Genomic DNA, 18,602 nt, shown 5'->3' with positions numbered 1-18,602 from the left:
CTACGTGCATGATTAGGAATATATAGTCTAAAGGACAGTGTAATACAAACCCTGATTAGTGCAGCTTTGTAGTGGTCCTGCCTGTGTCTGTAGATACACTGGCAGAGGAGAGCATAGAGTTTCTCCAACTTGTGCACCTCGTAGCCATCAGTCTTAGTCACAACGTTGTCTAGCAGTTCCTAGGTATGCAAGGAATTGAAAAAAGTCAGAGGCCACAACACATTTTACACCCAAGCGCTGTCCATATCCCACCTTCAATTTGTCTCTGTCCACCGGCAATGAAGGTTTTTCATGATCCTGCATCTGCAGGGCTTTCTCCATGTCAAACAACTGCTGCTGAACTGTGTTCTTTGAGCCCCGGGTCAGTCGCCTCATAAATTTATCTAAGAATAAAACACAGTGGATACAATTGTTAACGTGACCTGGAAAATTTGCCTTCTGTGGAATCTAATGAAGTGTTAGTGATTTGGAAGAACCCAGTAGTGAACTCAAACCTGCGGGGGACTGTTCGGTGCTGGCCACCTCCATTGGCTCATGCTCCTGAGTTGTAACCTTGCTGTTAAATTCCTGTGCAAAAGCTTGTACCAGGTTTTTGCTGCATGTTTGACCACAACCTGTGTTTGATTGTCCCGATTTATTCCCTTGATTGCTGGTCTTATTTTGCCCATCTTTGACTGTGTTATATGCAGTCATTTCTAAATCGGTCAGATCTTTGTCCACTGTTTTGCTTGGTGTCTGGTCCTCATCTGTTGTTTTTTTACTTTCACACAGAATAACATCCTTCACAGTCCCTTCAACCACTGCAGCCACATCCGTGTCTTCATCTTTTCCTGAACCTGTTCCTTTCTCAGTCTCTGTTTCTTCATCTGCATCTTCTTCATCAGAGCCTAACTCTATGTCGTCTTTGGAGACATGAAAAGTCGAGGTAGATTTCTTCCTTGAATAGATGCCAGATGACCAGCGACTCTTTCGCCGTCTCTTCCTTTGGACTGAAGGAAGAAGAGGATGTAAGTGTCTGTTAAGAGTAATTATTTTAATTCCATTTTAAGAAAACATTTAGACTCTACCTGAGCTTTTAGGAGTAAAAAAATTTGAAGAAGTAGTACTCGGAGTCAGTGCAGTTGTGGCTTTAGCCGTGTCTCTTTGTGGCGTCCTGTCAGCCATTTTGGCCTCAGTCGGAAGTTTAGCCTGTTTGGGAAGGACCTGGTAGAAAGAGGGAGCGTGTTGTGCAGTGGCGCAACCTGTGGACAATGACAGCAAAAAGTTTAAGCAAATCTACCCCAATGCTGATCTATATTTGTAACTGGATATAAAGGAGTAATCCAAGTTGCTTGGATGCAGCCAATTTAAGGGCACCTGTTTGCTGCCTTTGCCCCCCATTAATTTATCGTTCTAATAATTTGATTAAATATGTAAATACTATAACGACATAACTCAGGTGATTAATCACAAAAATGATCGTATTAGTCATGTATATATGCAGATTAATCACACCATTTATTTTGAACGTACATGCTACTTTACCTCAACTACAAATGGTTACCTAAAAGGTGTAGGTTGTTATATATGGTCAGTGATCAAGTGACAAGTCAGTGCAAAGATGAGGAGACACTGACTATTATGCTTGCTGGCAAAATTAACTTCAAAATACACCCAAGATGGGACTTTAGATGAAACTGTTAGCAAGTTTTAAGCAAATAAATGTAGTGATTTCAGGTAAAGCATTGCTGACAGTAAAATTGAATTTAAGTGTGTTAATATGATTTAAAAATATTCAACAGCACTAGTAAATACCTAGTAGTGCAAATTGTTGTCAGAGCCACATACATACTTATTTTACAGAAATAAATCAGTCCCTTCAGGACTTTTGTGATTGGTGCTTTTTCCAAAAAGCTGCGTAGAAGTTTTTTAGGCATTTTATTTCATATATGCAAAGCATAGCTTTCATCTTATTATACCCACTGTTATCAATGTTTTGTACAACTGCGATACGCTGCAATGTGGTGTCAAACAACTAATTTTATTGATATTAAATTGAATGAACATTCAATTTTTCTAGCCAAATGTATTTTCCTAATTCAGCGTGATAGACAGAAGTGAAAAAAGAAAACAGTAATTTTAGACTGCCTTATTTCTGTGTCCTATACAGAAACACACATACACTGTCTACGTACCTCGCATCTGAGGCTTGTTACATGTTCCAACAAATGGCATTTTAACACACGGCAACAGTAATTCTACTAGCATGCTTTTATTTTACTAAATGACCTGACTTACTGGCCACAGGATGTGGTATTCTGTTGTCTGAATGTTTCGGAAGGCTTTCTTATCGGTCCCTGTCTGCTCTGTTGTCTACACTGTGCATTCTCAATGTATATTTTAGGATTAAAAACTAAGTGCTTGATTATCATAACATTTTTCTTTATTGTCCAACACACTACATTAGAGATGTCCGATAATGGCTTTTTTGCCGATATCCGATTTTGTCCAACTCTTAATTACCAATTCCGATATCAACCGATACCGATATATACAGTCGTGGAATTAACACATTATTATGCCTAATTTTGTTGTGATGCCCCGCTGGATGCATTAAACAATGTAACAAGGTTTTCCAAAATAAATCAACTCAAGTTTTAGAAAAAAATGCCAACATGGCACTGCCATATTTATTATTGAAGTCACAAAGTGCATTATTTTTTTTAACATGCCTCAAAACAGCAGGTTGGAATTTGGGACATGCTCTCACTCAGAGAGCATGAGGAGGTTGCGGTGGGCGGGGTTGGGTTGAGGTAGGAGGTAGCGGGGGTGTATATTGTGGCGTCCCGGAAGGGTTAGTGCTGCAAGGGGTTCTGGGTATTTGTTCTGTTGTGTTACGGTGCGGATGTTCTCCCGAAATGTGTTTGTCATTCTTGTTTGGTGTGGGCTCACAGTGTGGCGCATATTTGTAATAGTGTTAAAGTTGTGTATAAGGCCACCCTCAGTGTGACCTGTATGGCTGTTGACCAAGTATGCATGGCATTCACTTGTGTGTGTGAAAAGCCGTAGATATTATGTGATTGGGCCGGCACGCAAAGGCAGTGCCTTTAAGGCACGCCCCCAATATAGTTGTCTGGGTGGAAATCGGAAGAAATTCGGGAGAATGGTTGACCCCGGGAGATTTTCGGGAGGGGCACTGAAATTCGGGAGTCTCCCGGGAAAATCGGGACGGTTGGCAAGTATGACTGGGAGATCTGTGCTTCTCCCTACGTCCATGTACCACTCCGTACAGCGGCGTTTTAATAAGTCATAAATTTTACATTTGGAAACCGATACCAATAATTTCCGATATTACATTTTAAAGCATTTATAGGCCGATAATATCGGCAGTCCGATATTATCGGACATCTCTACACTACATAGTTTATCCCCATTTGTGTGGAGCTTTGTGAAATTGTTGTGAGCAGTCAATTTTATGTTGATTTTTGTTGGTAAATGAAGAGATTATCATCACACATCCACATCTCAACAAGGAAGTGAGGATAGAATGTGCAGAGAAGTTGCAGGGATTGTACAATGTTTCTGCCACAAATGGTAGAAGACAGATGAGAGCACATGTTATCGGTGTCCACGTCACCCATATCAGAAACCTCTTCTAAAACTAATTGTTTGTATTCTATCTCACAGACCTCTTTTGTTGCGTGATTCTTTTATCTCATCACAGATCTTCTCAAAATTTTCGTCCAGTTCCTGTCGAATGATGGCATGCACTGTGTCCTTCAGTGCACACGCCCTGTGTCGAATCTGGCGGTCTGAAAGAGATGCGCAAAAAGGGAATATGTTAGAGAAATTGAGTACAATTTATTTTAAAGACATGAGCATAATCACATGCTTCTTTTACATGCCAGTGTGTCTGCAGTGTGTACCTGAAGGGTCCCTGTCTGGGTTGTATTCAAGCGCATTCTTCCAAATGAGATCCACATCTTCAACAAACTCTTTGACTGTTATGTACTGATGGAGGTCGATCTTTGAAAGCACAGTTGACAAGTCCATAGGCCTCTTTATCACAGCAGCATAATCTAGAACCTAAAAATGTGACAGCCAGCTGTAAGTACTAAAAAGAAGCATAAACCTGCAAGTCATTATGTGAGAGAAGTCAAGATTAAGTTAATGCTGACGCCCTCTAGTGGTAGGATCAATGAAATGTAAGCATGTTGGGCATTTGAGACACTATGAATACAGGGGAATGAATAACCACCTCTCCTAAATCCACAGGCTTTGTAAAAGCCTTGAAGCGCTTATCCTGGGACAGACGATTTGTGACATCACGCAAGAAGAGGCGCAGCTCCCGCAGGGTGTCTTCCTCTTGTTCTGCCAGTCTTCGGGCCTCCTGCTCTGTCAGCTGGCGTGGAGGAGGAGCGGTGGCGACCGCAAGCACTTCTACAGTTTGGTGCACTATAATAGAGAGTCGACAATTTTTCTTTTCAATAAATTCATGCACTAAAAAAAAGCATTGTTTGTCTTACTGGCTCTCTTTTGAGAGGTAGGTCCTTTGGCAGCCTGGTTGAGGAGCAGATCCTCAAAGAAATGTCTTCTTTCTTGGCTGATGGGGAGTGGGACATGGTACACCTCTCCGTACTGTACCCGAAAGAGCTCCTGAACCTGCAGCAAAAACAGTCGTGAAGAACAATTCATCTCCTGTTCATTTCCGGCAGCCTAAACCCATCATATCATCACAGATTTTTGTACCTCGATACTGAGCTCATCGTATTGTAGACTGCACGTAGCCAGCAGCAAAATAGGAGCAAAGGCAGGGATGGAACTCAGTAGACTGATGAAGGTGGCTCTTAGGGCAGGACCCACTGTTTCCCACCACTGTCCGATGTGAGGAATGTAAAGGATACTCGGAGAAGTTCGCTTGGCTTCGACAAAAATCTGCAGACAGTGCGGTACAAATATCAACATAAATACAACACAGATGCTTTAGATGGGCACGTTTCCAAAATATGAGAGTTATGCAGACAATGCTTGTGCTTCAATAACATGCATGAGAGAGGTTAATTTGACATACAAATTGTCCAGTTTTAGTCTATATGTATACTGTGATTGATTGGCAACCTGTCCAGGGTCTACCCTGGCTCCTACACAAGGTCTGTTAGGATAGGCTCCAGTTGTTTTGTAGCTCTAAGCAGACGAAGCAGTATAAAAAATGAATGATTATGTATCCCACATTTATCTTTGAGGGATAAATGTAAAATTATTTAGGCACTAGATCATGTTTGCAGACAGTCATTGCAAAATAATATGGTCATATTACATTATTCAAACAGATACACAAGATATACACTATTTAAAGACACACTGGTTAAAATAAAAGGGTCACATATATAAATCAATTTACAGGTTAGTTATTTTATACATGCAGATTTGTCTTCTGTGTTTTAAACACTAGTTAAGCACTCCAAGCCAAGCAGATGTTCACACATGTGGCCCTTTCCTCATGTTTGTTTGCAACACCTATTTATCCCCAGTAAGGAAGGAGGTGGGGCCTATCAACTACATTGTCTTTTGCAGCAACATTGGCCAGCAAAGTCAGCTGGATAGAACCCACTGAAATTGACAAGGCTGCAAAGTAGGGTATCTACTAAAGCATGTTAATCACTATTATTTTCATCCAGTGCACCTGGGGATAGGTTGATTGGCAAAACTAAATTGGCCTTAGTGTGTGAATGTGAGTGGGAATGTTGTCTGTCTATCTGTGTTGGCCCTGCGATGAGGTGGCGACTTGTCCAGGGTGTACCCCGCCTTCCGCCCAAATGCAGCTGATGGGCTCCAGCATCCCCCGCGACCCCGAAAGGGACAAGCGGTAGAAAATGGATGCATGGATGGATATTTGGCTTACCTGTGCGCAGGTCTCTTCTGGTGCAATTGCACCGGCTCCAAAAAGCACTGCCATATCCAGAGTGTACACTGTGAATTTCTCCAGGGCATGGAGTACAGCAGGAGCCAAATGGGAGCTTTGACCTGAACCAAGGCGACCCTCCAAAAGTAGCCTGGGACGGTAAGAGGTCGGCTGGCTCAACACATTTCTACACAAAAATTGAAAAAAGGTTTAGATTTATATTTGGTGAAAGCTTCAACTGACACTTAAACTTAGGACCTTAAGGCCAGCAACTTTTGAAAAGAACAATGCTTTGAAAGTTATATAACTCATAAATTGACAGCGAACAAAAAACTTTTAATTAGACTACCTGTGGTTAACCCATTTTTTTTTAACTTTTCAGTCACGAGCCCCCCATGATTTTCGAATAACTATTGAGAACTGTATATCTGTAGAACGCACTGTGTAAGTAATATTCCTTTGTATACGCCGTTGATTACATTTCTTTTTATTCATGTCACAAGTTTCACCGTCTGTTAACTCTGTACACATGTATAGTTGATTAGATTGAACACTGCTGCCACTGAGATGCAGGCTTGTGTATAGTTCTAATATGAATACTAGAGTGTAGACAACAATGAAAGCTTCTGCTGCTTGTGACCCCCACCCAGGGTGTCCCGAAGTACTATTTGAGAACCACTCGACTAACCTAAAAATTCTATGGTAGGTTTGAACATTAAGGTGAAAGATCTGGCCAGTAAAAACTGGGTGAACCCAATTACTCAGAGAATTTGGTGTCTAATACAAGAATAACAATATTTGAGCATTTCAGTTACTGTTTCCAAATAAATATATATACCGGGTATATTTTAGAAAGTCCTTTGTTGAGATTTTGGTTGGCTTTTACCTTTATAACCTGTACAGTGCTGAGATTAACCCTATGAGACTAAAACAAAGCAATATCCCTTCACAGAGACTAGTCTTAAATCCCTCCAAAGTAATTACTGACCAACCTTTCGAGGTTGAGAATTTCCTTTGAAGGAGTTTTTTTTTGAGGAGTCTGTCCACCAGATTTCTCCTGGTCGTCACTGAACGTCAACTCATCATCAGACACGCCCGACTGATCTGAAAGCAAAGAGTTTTTCAAAAAAGCTGACAGATGAAAAACAGATGTGATACAATGTTTAATAATGTAATACTAATAAAAAATATACTAAAGAAAACAATTAAAGATTCTACCTTGTGTCCTCTTCCTTTTGAAGCCCTGCTCCGCATGTGGGAACACTTTGCTGACAGTTTGAAGGATGTCCTGCAAGACAGCACTCAGCAACGGACGAACTGCCGGTATCAGTGCTTTGGCAGGTGACACTACAGCTCTAATAATCACATAGTCATATTTACATACAATCCATACCCAAGAGGTAAAAATGATGTAGTGATGATATTGGCCATACCTCTGTGCAGCAGGCACCATCTTGGACATGGCAGACATAAAGTCTTTTGCTGTGATGGCAATAGAATTAACGTCAAGCACAAGTTTTTCTGATGAGGAGTAAATCTGTGGATAGCGGCGCCGTAGTGCACACAGTGCTGCCTCTGAACACACTGCCTTGATGTCTGCTCCACAATAACCTACAAGTGAGTGAGTTATTTAAATTATATGATCATGTGTTTTAAAACGAATGCTAGTGGCCTTTTTCTAGAATATTACTTTAAACATACCAACACATTTATCAGCCAGCTCCTCTAGGAAACTTTCAGAGAGTGGCGGCATCCAATGTCGGGTGTGGATCTTCAAAATGTCCCGTCGAGCCTGCCAGAAATTAGATCACAGAATTTTTTAATTACAGAACCAAAACTCTCGTCAGTTACCTACCCACACAGACACACTACATTCACACCATTTGAGCTAATATTTGTTGTAATATCTCTTTATTATTTTAGTACCTCTCTGTCTGGCAGGCCAAAGAGGAACTCCCTATCAAAACGGCCTGGGCGTCTGAGAGCAGGATCGATGGAGTCCAGTCTGTTGGTGGCTCCGATCACCACAATCTCTCCCCTGCCATCCAATCCATCCATGAGAGCCAAGAGGGTCGACACAATGGAGCTATTGAGACATTAATGCTTATACTTTAACCCACTGAAATAAGTGAAGGTACACAGATAGCCTAATTCAAACTAAAGTTTTACATCACAATATGGCTGTAGTGTTGTAGCAGCAAGTTACAATTTTAACAACCGAACATTTTTTATTTATTATTTAAACCAAACCATGAAAAAAACAATACTGAAAATATGTTCCAATGATAGAGTAGCACAAAACACCATTTGTTTAGTGAAAATGACTAAAAATATAAATTTCTACCAAGTCTCACACCAAAAACTAATGATGCACTATATGGACAAGTCTAGTTTCAACATTCTTTCAGGTACAACATGAGTGACCTTTGACATCACACATCAGATTCTAAATAAATGTAGAAAATAACCCCCAGACACTCCAAATTTTGGAAAAACTTTTCCCAAAAGACTAGTTTTCATGCCGTTGATGTAATGGCCTGATGTTCCAAGACTGTCAAATTAACGGAACTACACGGTATGCTTTTTTTTTTTTTTTTTTTTTTTTTTTTTTTTTTTTTTAAAGAGTTATTTCGGCACGATACTCACCTGTGAATCTGGTCCTGGCGGCTGGATCTGACTGGGGCCAAACCATCAATTTCATCAAAGAAAATGATAGACGGACGCATTTGGTAAGCCTAGGAAAGATTTTAAATGTCAGATGTGCAAGTGAAATACTGGCTCATTACGTTGAGGTGCAATTGTATACATTCAGGATGTGAATTTGACTTATGCTTAAACACATGATGAGTTCACCTGGTCAAACAGCAGGCGTAGCTGTCTCTCTGACTCTCCAACCCACTTTGTGAGGCAATCAGCACCTTTCCTCATGAAGAAGGACACCTTTCTCTCCCCCTCGCTGCATTCATTGGCTAGTGCTCTGGCTACCAGGGTTTTCCCAGTGCCTGGGGGACCGTAAAATAGACATCCCCTACAAACCCCAACAACATGATGAGCAGGTGATTTCCATTCATCGGTTTAGTAATTTGAGAGCAAAATGTAGGCCTGGGCCGATAGCTAAAAGCGACAAAAAGCGTGAATGCTTTTGAACGATAAATGATACTTCAAAAGCATTCACGCTTTTTGTCGCTTTTAGCGGCTACGCGTGTTTGTACCATAGCGGAATGAAAAAAAAAAGGGGGTGAATTATCTTGTCCTTATTAGGTGTCTTTGACTCTTTGTGCAGTGAGGCAGGGCCTCTGGCCCGCTAGCATCACACAGTGCAACTAGTTAGCATGTAGCAGGTAACATCGACAAAATGAAAACAAAACCAAATGTCACTGAACCTGTGTGGGAATATTTCAGTTTAAACCTTTAGAACAAGATGAGCCTGTCAAAATCGAGAAGCAAGTTTGCCGAATGTGCGCAATTGCAACACCACCAACTTAAAATACAACCACTTGACAGTCCAAGCTCACTTCGCACTCACTTCCCATTTGGTGAAGAGGCCAGGTGACAGGTCAGTGTAAACAAAACAGCGCAAAGTAGTGTGCGCTCACACACCTACATCACAAAAGACATGCTGTCATTTAATACTGTTATAAAACTTGCATTTTCAAAAGTACTGTCATGTTAGTGTTCCTCACTTGGAATCTGCTTAACTTAATTTTGTTTTGCAAATGACCTGTTAATGCATCTGTTTAAACTGTAGTGTTTATATCTTTACTTTGCAATTTTGTTTAAGAAGGTCCTTGATTGTCAGTTAAGTAATGTACAACTTGACCTCTGTTCAATATTGAAGTGCAACTTTGTTTGTCAATACTTTCTTTAGCTATTTTATTTTTTATTATGATTGTGTGTATTTGAGCCTCCCATCCCCTACTTAAGATGTTTATTAATTGTATTATATCAGTGCAACATTTTGCTAACAGACAAAGTATATTGTATTTTTATTTGTTTGTTTTATTTAACTTGGAGATTTAAATGTTTTTATTTCAATTACAATGTTAAGATAAACGAGAAATACAAGTTATTGCATTTGAAAGGATAGACATGCATGATGTATTATCAATAAATCAATGGTTGATTTGGTCTCTTAAAAAAATTTCAATAATAGTGTTTACTAGGAATAATTTGTAGGTCAATATTTCGTCAAGCAAAATTTGTTATCAGCCCAGGCCTATATATAGCACAATGTATCAGTATAAAGTTTCCAAAGTACATGTGACATTGTCAGGCCTCTCCCTCAAGCCTTCAAAATGACTTAAGATTTTCTTTTCAGGACAAATTACAAAATATGGCCAATGAATAGTTGATTGCGTAGTATCATACAGGAATATTGTTTACCTGGGTGGCTGTATGTGAAACTTCTCAAAGACTTCTGGGTAAAGTAGAGGGAATACCACCATCTCTTTGAGGGAAGATATGTGTCTGCCCAAACCACCGATAGTGTCAAAGCGCACCTGTGTTACAAAGAGTGTTCATGTCAGACTCCCAATGTAGAAAACCATCAAACCCTGATGATTTGTCTGCCTGGGCCATGAAATCTCCCCAATCCTTGATAAATATGCACTATATCACACCCACTGCAATTAACAATTAAAAGGCAAATAATGGTCTGATAATATTGACAATAATTATATGCTTGTGCACTTACCGTCTTGTCTAGCTTCATTGGGTCCACATCAGCCAGACTTGCCCCGATTTTCATGCGATCTTTGTGGACTCCCAGCAAGTCCTCTTTCACAATGTTCATAGGGAGACATCTGCAAAATTAACAAGATAGTAAGACATTTGCATTTTTTCTTTCCAAAATAATATTCATTATTCTTACATTCACATGACATATTTGTTAAAAGATATAAAGCGTAATTAACAAAACGGCACCGCTCACCTGTTGACCGACCTGCTCCTGCTCTTGCTCTTGCTCTTCCTCCTTTGGAAAGTCTCCTCTTCTGAGGAAGAAGAGGTGGAGTCACTACTATGGAGGGCATGTCTCCTCCTGTGAAGACAAATTTTGCAAAACAAAACCTTTGATCCAGCTTCTATGTTGATTAAGAGCCATTAAAAAATACAATGTTAATGATAAATGGTATGACATATTAAACAGATTAAAAATATGCTGTACATAGTTCTCACACAGTGTATATGTGGTAATTTATAATAATAGAATGATATAACTCAGATTATGGAAGCTTGTAAATAAAAGTACAGCCTGCATCTTTATATAAAAGGGAACTTTTGATTAAGTTCCTCTTTTATGACTTATTGTTGTTACAATCTTGGATACACGTGTATAACAATGCAAAGCATCAACACGTCACATATTGACGGCATACTAATGTGGGCATTTTTGGACTGATCATATAACAGCTGAGACTGTTGCTGCGGGAATTCCTTTTCATGTCATGCCCTTTGCTGTAGGTCTATAAAATAAATATAATAAAAATACTTCTGTTTAATTTATACATGACATTTGGGTCACAACGAAATTGCATTAGTCGCTGAACTCCGGCGGAAAAAGGCGGCGATGTTATGAAATTACTACTTCGTTTGAAGAAACTTCAAGGAAAAGGTAGGATTAAATTATTTTCGTCTGAACTAGTAATGTGCACAATAACACCGACATATAACATACAGTGACATAAAAATTGGCGACGTGGACACCGATAACATGTGCTCTGATCTGTCTTCTAATACCCATTTGTGGCAGCAACATTGTACAATCCCTGCAACTTCTCTGCAAGTTTTATCCTCACTTCCTTGAGATGTGGATGTGTAATGATAATCTCATTTACCAACAAAAAATCAACATAAAATAGACGACTCACAACAATTTCACTAGGCTCAAAACAAATGGGGATAAACTATGTATAGTGTGTTGGACAATAAAGAAAAATGCTATGATCATCGAGCACTTAGTTTTCAACCCTAAAATATACATTGAAAATGCACAGTGTGGACAACAGAGCAGACAGGGACCAATAAGAAAGCCTTCCGCAACATTCGGACGACATCAGCATACTACATCCTGGGGCCAGTAAGTCAGGTCCTTTAGTAAAATAAAAGCACGCTAGTAGAATGTTGTGACTGGGTGACTCTATATACGGTTTATGAAATGTATATTAAACAAGTGTATGAAAATAAATACCGGTGACATTCCTCTTCAGGATATCCATTTAACAGCTTACGTTTTCAAAATTGATACATATAGAGAGTGGGCATGGTTGCAATCTGGGAACGCCTCCACGCACTAACATCTTGCAGACACATGCAATGTGTCTCCAAGATGCAATGTGTATATTATAAATGTAACTTTGGGGCAAAATACCTGTAAAATTTACAGAAATCCATATAGATATTATCTAGGTCACAAGGAAGTGTTTTAAATGTACATTAGAATAAGTAAAGTTATGTTTTTACAGCAACAGCCATATATTGCTATACAAACGTTCCATCAGACAAGCAATGAGTGAGGTTTTCTTACCTCTCAGAATTGTTCCTGAAGTCAGAAGAGAATCAGGGAAGAGAAAGAAAGGTGTAATAGATTTAACATGCAGAGATTATATCAGACAGCATTATTAGAAAATTGGTGAAAGAAAACATCAGCTTGTTAAAAGCATTGTAAATAAAACATGTACAGGTTGTTATATAGTAATGATTATTTGCAAATGCTAAAAAATGCATTAGTAAGTTAGTTTCCCATTTAGAGTCTATTTCAATAAGTTCTTAATAATTTAGCTACCTTACATACCGATTAGCCCTCCTCCTGTTATAGGGGCTCCGAGGAGCAGTGGCACTGTAGGCAAATCTGCGTCTGGCCGGCGATGTGTGGTCCTTAAAGTACATGCTGCCCTTTCTTGGCACTCGGGTCTCTTTGGGTTCTCTGGGTTCTGCCAAAACCATAAAATACAGAAACATCATTGATTGCTTTTTTTCCCCATGCATTTAATAAAGTCATTTTGATTACAGACGAATTGAACATATACAAACAAGCATCCAAGTCAGGGGTTGTACAGTATAGTGTAGATCAGGGGTCCCCAAACTTTTTGACTCGGGGGCCGCATTGGGTTAAAAAGATTTGGGCGGGGGCCAGGCTGTATATATTATAAAGACAATGTATATATATATATATATATATATATATATATATATATATATATATATATATATATATATATATATATATATATATATATATATATATATATATATATATATATATATAAAAATATAAATATATATATATATATATTGTCTTTATAATACGTATTGTCATTTAACATCAATTAACATTGATGTTCATCAACATTTAACATTGTCACGTTATCGATGGGAAAATTCATTTTTAGACAATATGATTTGCCAGAGCGGCTAGGAGACACAGAGAGTAACAAGCGGTAGAAAATGGATTAGAAAGGAAAGATAAAAAAATAAAAAATACAATTAAAAAAAAAAACTAATAAAAATAAAAACACTTTTTTTTTTAACTTGGGACTTCCCGTGGGCCGGATTTTGGATGCTGGGTGGCCGGATCCGGCCCATGGGCCGTAGTTTCGGGACCCCTGGTGTAGATCGACTAATGTTTTTTTCAGGGCTGACACCGGTTGTTAGTAGTCAAGGAGCCGATATTCATTTGCGGAGAGTTTGTATGTTCTCCCTGTGAGTGTGTGGGTTGTCCTGGGTAATTTGGCTTCCTCCCACCTCCAAAGACAGGCACTTGGGAATAGGTTGATTGGCAACACTAAATTGGCCATAATGTTTGAATATGAGTGTGAATGTTGTCTGTGTTGGCCCTGCGATGAGTTGGCGACTTGCCCAGGGGGTACCCTGCCTTCTGTCCGAGTGCAGCTGGAATAGGCTCCAGTCCCCCTCGACCCTGATCAAAGTAAAAATGTTTTTATAAATATTTCATGGACTGGACCCGAATTGTCAAAATTAACCTGCCATCTACTTAATTTTATACAATTTTGATTAATTTTCATTTTAAAATTTGTCCTTTATTTATTGAATCAAAGATACTGAAATTCCACGACATAGTGAATTTGCAAACAGCTAAAATGATGCACAAAGCAAACTATAACCTGCTACCCAAATTTATACAACAATTATTCTCAAAAAAAGAGAAATATAATCTTAGAGAAAAATGTAATTTAAAACATTTGTACGCACGTACAACACTTAAGACCTTCAGTATATCAGTATGTGGAATTAAATTATGGAATGGATTAAGCAAAGCAATCAAACAATGTACTAATATGATCCACTTCAAGAAACTCTTCAAACTTAGTGTTTACAAAGTACAAAGAAGAAGAACCATGATAAACATTCTGAATTTATTTAATTCATCCATTCTTTCACTCTCAAAATAATCTTACTTATCTCATCATATGAAATGTAACTTACTTCACCAATTATTATTTATCAATTTATTTTTATTGTGATTACTTATGGAGTACATTGTGAATAAATTGAGAACAGGAAGTGAACAAAAAAGTTTAGCAACTGTTATGTAAAAGAAAAGGGGTAGGATTAAATAAGCTCTGCTTCTTCCTATTCCTTTTCGAACATGTTGAAAAGAGAAACTGGAAATTGTGATGTATCATGTTGTATGCTTGCATGTTCGAAATAAACTCAAACTCATAACTCAAAAAACCCTGGTACGAATTTAAAAAAAAGAGGCAGATACAGATATTTGTCAAAATACTAAACAGCACGGGTGAATCTCTAATGTGAGGCATACCTCTCATGGGGGCGCCACCGCACTTTCGGGCAGAACGCAAAAGCATTAAAGGGAGGACCATAACATTAAGACTTTGTAAAGCCCTCATCTAAAACGGCCATGCTAAAAAGAATCCATTACCATCTTGTGGTGCCTGGTAGAGAACCACAGTCTTTCTCTGTCTGAATTCGTAACGCCTCTGGTTTTCTTCATCCCCGGCATCCTCATCGTCATCATCCTCAATGTCATCATCTTCATCCTCGTCATCCTCGTCGTCCTCGTCATCCTCGTCGTCCTCGTCGTCGTCCTCATCTTCATCATTATCATCTATTTTTTCAGGTTCAAATCAAACCAAATTAGAAAATTTTAAGATAATAGAAATAGTAAAATTCACAGAGACAATACTATAAAATGGATTCAACTTGTGGTAATATTCAATATAGAGCTTCATTAACAGTATGACTGTGCTTTGAAGGTAATTCAACAGTCCTTTTCGAAATAGCTGGCAACTACGGGTGTGCATGTCGATTTAAATATCAATAGATTGATATAGTACTAAGGTGGTCGGTCGGTATTTGTATCGCATTAATTCTGTGTGATAGGCTCGATACTATTGATGCGGTTTCTTGTCTACACGTCCAGCATATTACTCGATATTCCTCAGTTATTGCAATCGGAGCATCTCTTTATCTGTTAGCAAACTTCTCTCTGTCTGTGTTTATTATTCATGCACTTTTTGGACCTGATCAGTGACTACAATACTAGATAGCGTTATCTGATGGGTTTGGTCTCATCTAGGGGCCAATACTACTGTAATATTGATATTTTTAGTTCATTTGGCTATTTTTATGCTTGAAAATGCTTAATTTAGGGGGGAAAAAACAGTAGATTATTTAAAAAAATAAAATAGTTAACAGGGGTTAGAGTGTGTGCCTCACATTAACAAGGCCCTGGGTTCGATCCCCGGGGCGTGGGGTCTTTCTGTGTGTAGTTTGCATGTTCTCCCCGTGACTGCGTGGGTTCCCGCTGGGTACCCTCTCCAAAGACATGCACCTTGGGGGTAGGCTGATTGAAAACACTAAATTGGCCCTAGAGTGTGAATGTTGTCTGTCTATCTGTGTTGGCCCTGTGATGAGGTGGCTCCAGCATCCCGCGTGACCCCAAAAAGGACAAGCGGTAGAAAATGGGTGGATGGATGGAAAATAAAAAATCGACCATGTGAAACCGCAATATTTGAGGCATGATGCGGCAAGGGACGACTGTTATTAAATAATATCCTAAGGGACTGGATCGATATAGCACCTTTTTCAGAGACCTAAAGTGTATCACCCTGTCAACCTGCCAATCATTCACTCCACATTTTCACATTGGTGGTGGTAATCTAAGTCTTTAGCCGCTCTGTAGACTGCAACACAAGTGAATAAACTAAGCGTTAATTTAGTGTTAGCACCAATGTTATCTAGCACTAATCCGCTAATTGATCAATGTTTGGTCAATTGGTATCCTTGTCATCGACTAAGCACATTAGGACAAATGACTTCACCTTGGTTTTGCTGCAGGGCATCCTTAGCAACCACTTTGGTCCTCAAAGATTGCCTCACTATGCCTCTGGTGTTCAACTGCTCATGAAAACAATTTTGCATCAACTCACTGGAATGATTACACTAGTTACAGCAAAGGATATATCAGTCGCCCCCACTCAATAAATGTAAACCCTTGAGGTGTCATTACCGTTTCTTCACCGTCTCTGTTATATCTGCGTCGGAGCTTTTGCATGTCGTCCATCTTTTGCAGAACAGCCTCAGCCGTACTAAAAGGGAATCACAGGATGAATTTTGTGAGCCTGATTTAATAAAGACACTTTGTCCCAAATTGCAAGAGTAGGTTATTAATTTGATGTACTGTACTATACACTTACAACTTCTCTAATTTACAATTTGTTTGTTTGAATTGTATTTTTCAATATCACTAATCATGTTTTTACTAGCTCCTTGGTTACCATACAATTAGCATCATAACTCTTCTATTGTATGCTACTATGGCCTATGTCCAAAAGCTTCCTAGGGGGAGAAGTCGTTTGGCACCATCTATTGGTCTGCTTAAATACATCTCTAGACTGCGAATGTAAGACAACTTGGTTTTTCACTGTTCTGTTAAAAAAACTGAAACAATAATATATATATACAGTAATTTCGAAAACATTTTCTTATTATTTCCATATTTTATCAATTGTGAACAAAAACTCTGATTGAACTCACTTAGTGATGAGGCGATCATAAAGGACTGATTGATTCCGGGAATTAAATTTGTGTTGAGTGATTCGGGAACTACGCCGTAAAGAGTGTTCCTCGTCGTCTTCAGGGCTCCTTATGTTAACACGGCTTCTTTTGGGAGTGGACGTCCTCTCTACTTCGTCTGCAACATCTTTGAACATTGACAAAAACAAGCTTGTTGGCTGGCTAGATAACAAAATCCTAAAACAAAAACATGAGTGATAAACACAACTGCATTAAGGCTTCATGTCTTAGATGCTGTAACATACCTCCATGCAGTTTGTCGCAAGATGTTTTGCCTTCCTTTTGTAGCCTGGAAGATTTCCTAAATGAAAATATTGAATAGCGGCATGAAACACCCACGATGAGTCTGTTTGCTCTGAGGTACATACAGTCTTGGATTACTTCATGTGTTTGGCAAATGTTCCACCTGTGACAATTCAACAGATCTTATTTCACTTCATCAAAATCCCTGGTCACCTTGTGGCGCAGCCTCCAACCTTTGGTTCCATGCCCGAAAAGGACACCCCTAGTTTGACTTGTTGTCCTCTGGTCTTTGGAAAATTGTGGAAACCGCTTCTTGTCTCCTGCTCACCATCTCCCTAGCGGTCACAAAATGATTTACAGTCAATAACAAAACTTGTTTATTATGGTTGTACTACCAAGAATGTACTCCACCAAAAGGCATACTACAAAATACATGCCATGTGTTTTAGATGCTCCTTTAAATCTGTAGTACTTTACATTCTTAACACGATTCATTAAAGGTTAGGAGAACATATGCACTAACCTCTTAACGGTGAACTCAATTCGCTAAACATCTTTAACGTTTCAGTAGTTTTAGCGCAACTCACAACAGGTGCGTGATCTATCAATCGTCCAGTACATGAGACATCAAAGCACATTGTTATAGTTGTCGCGATCTATTGATAGCACCATTTTCTTTCGTGCATTAATAACATCAAAGAACGAACATCTTTACGGACTGGTCGGAAATGGCAATACTCAACAAGTTAACCCATCCTAATTGAGAACATAGCCATCCTACCTTGTAAAATGTTGGCGGATGAACTTTATTCAAGACTGCTTATGATATGAATAACCTAACGTGTACGAGTTTGAGGTTAACATATTGTATGTGATCACTAAACTGTCACGTATGACAGTGTGAATGTTACTTAGCCTAGCAGACTAGCAGCATAATGCCCGCAGGCGCCTTGAACGCATCACTTATGCTACATACATATTGTCACTTTACAAACGTTAGGCATGTATCCGCTCACATTCACACGGTTGTGTTCAGGGCTGCTGAAGCTATCGTCCAGGGAGATGGTGGTCCGTGTTGACCGGCCGGATTTTCTCTGCAACGCGGGAACAAGCGATAGAAACTCCGAGCTTGTGTCCAACTCCATCGACCGCCTGTTCGGAGTTGTTGTGGCCACTGGTCGAACAACAACGCCGCCGCCGCTACTGCGTAGTATTACCATGTTGATTCCTTCCCAAAGTTATAAACGCACTAATGACGGGCGGCGGGTCACTACAGCACTCAAATTCATGTAAAGTTGAACGTCATCCGCATAGAAAAGATACACGCCGATTCGCGCCCGCTGACATGCTAGCGTAGCACCGCTTCAGTCCTTGATTTCTGGCGCCACAAACGTCATCAGAGAGCCAATGGGGAAAGAAGGGA

At 39.4% G+C, this 18,602-nt stretch overlaps 1 protein-coding gene, 1 long non-coding RNA gene and 1 other non-coding gene across 6 annotated transcripts in view; 1 reads left to right on the top strand and 2 right to left on the bottom strand.

The window, feature by feature from the left end:
* Positions 1-4,474, top strand: part of LOC133660249 (uncharacterized) — a 5,764-nt gene extending 1,290 nt beyond the window's left edge. Inside the window, exons 2-3 of the long non-coding RNA XR_009827791.1 lie at positions 885-1,007; positions 4,255-4,474. This is a non-coding gene — a long non-coding RNA (uncharacterized LOC133660249). The remainder of the gene's footprint in view (positions 1-884; positions 1,008-4,254) is intronic.
* LOC133660244 (ATPase family AAA domain-containing protein 2-like) overlaps positions 1-18,602 on the bottom strand; it is a 19,051-nt gene extending 449 nt beyond the window's left edge. Inside the window, exons 1-29 of one of the 4 annotated variants that reach the window (XM_062063541.1) lie at positions 18,196-18,602; positions 17,393-17,514; positions 17,182-17,237; positions 16,898-17,063; positions 16,371-16,449; positions 16,183-16,258; positions 14,781-14,966; positions 12,672-12,810; positions 12,405-12,419; positions 10,812-10,919; positions 10,575-10,683; positions 10,265-10,380; positions 8,735-8,909; positions 8,528-8,616; positions 7,808-7,967; positions 7,583-7,673; positions 7,315-7,492; positions 7,100-7,236; positions 6,874-6,985; positions 5,882-6,068; positions 4,729-4,914; positions 4,506-4,641; positions 4,238-4,434; positions 3,906-4,065; positions 3,669-3,791; positions 1,068-1,241; positions 495-989; positions 253-383; positions 51-179 (exon numbers count right to left, since the gene is read on the bottom strand). In XM_062063541.1, the coding sequence (XP_061919525.1) occupies positions 51-179; positions 253-383; positions 495-989; positions 1,068-1,241; positions 3,669-3,791; positions 3,906-4,065; positions 4,238-4,434; positions 4,506-4,641; positions 4,729-4,914; positions 5,882-6,068; positions 6,874-6,985; positions 7,100-7,236; positions 7,315-7,492; positions 7,583-7,673; positions 7,808-7,967; positions 8,528-8,616; positions 8,735-8,909; positions 10,265-10,380; positions 10,575-10,683; positions 10,812-10,919; positions 12,405-12,419; positions 12,672-12,810; positions 14,781-14,966; positions 16,183-16,258; positions 16,371-16,449; positions 16,898-17,063; positions 17,182-17,237; positions 17,393-17,514; positions 18,196-18,399 (4,236 nt within the window). In that variant the 5' untranslated portion in view covers positions 18,400-18,602. Of the gene's footprint in view, positions 1-50; positions 180-252; positions 384-494; positions 990-1,067; positions 1,242-3,668; positions 3,792-3,905; positions 4,066-4,237; positions 4,435-4,505; positions 4,642-4,728; positions 4,915-5,881; positions 6,069-6,873; positions 6,986-7,099; positions 7,237-7,314; positions 7,493-7,582; positions 7,674-7,807; positions 7,968-8,527; positions 8,617-8,734; positions 8,910-10,264; positions 10,381-10,574; positions 10,684-10,811; positions 10,920-12,404; positions 12,420-12,671; positions 12,811-14,780; positions 14,967-16,182; positions 16,259-16,370; positions 16,450-16,897; positions 17,064-17,181; positions 17,343-17,392; positions 17,515-17,702; positions 17,825-18,195 lie in introns of those variants that run through there. The other 3 variants (XM_062063544.1, XM_062063545.1, XM_062063543.1) reach the window with 3 other exon arrangements.
* LOC133660801 (small nucleolar RNA SNORA5) lies at positions 5,482-5,609 on the bottom strand. Its single transcript, XR_009827901.1, has one exon. It is a non-coding gene; the product is annotated as a small nucleolar RNA SNORA5 (small nucleolar RNA).

The sequence above is a fragment of the Entelurus aequoreus genome, linkage group LG11, assembly GCF_033978785.1.
Source record: "Entelurus aequoreus isolate RoL-2023_Sb linkage group LG11, RoL_Eaeq_v1.1, whole genome shotgun sequence".
Lineage (NCBI taxonomy): Eukaryota > Metazoa > Chordata > Actinopteri > Syngnathiformes > Syngnathidae > Entelurus > Entelurus aequoreus.
This window is presented reverse-complemented; position numbering and strand designations above follow the sequence as displayed.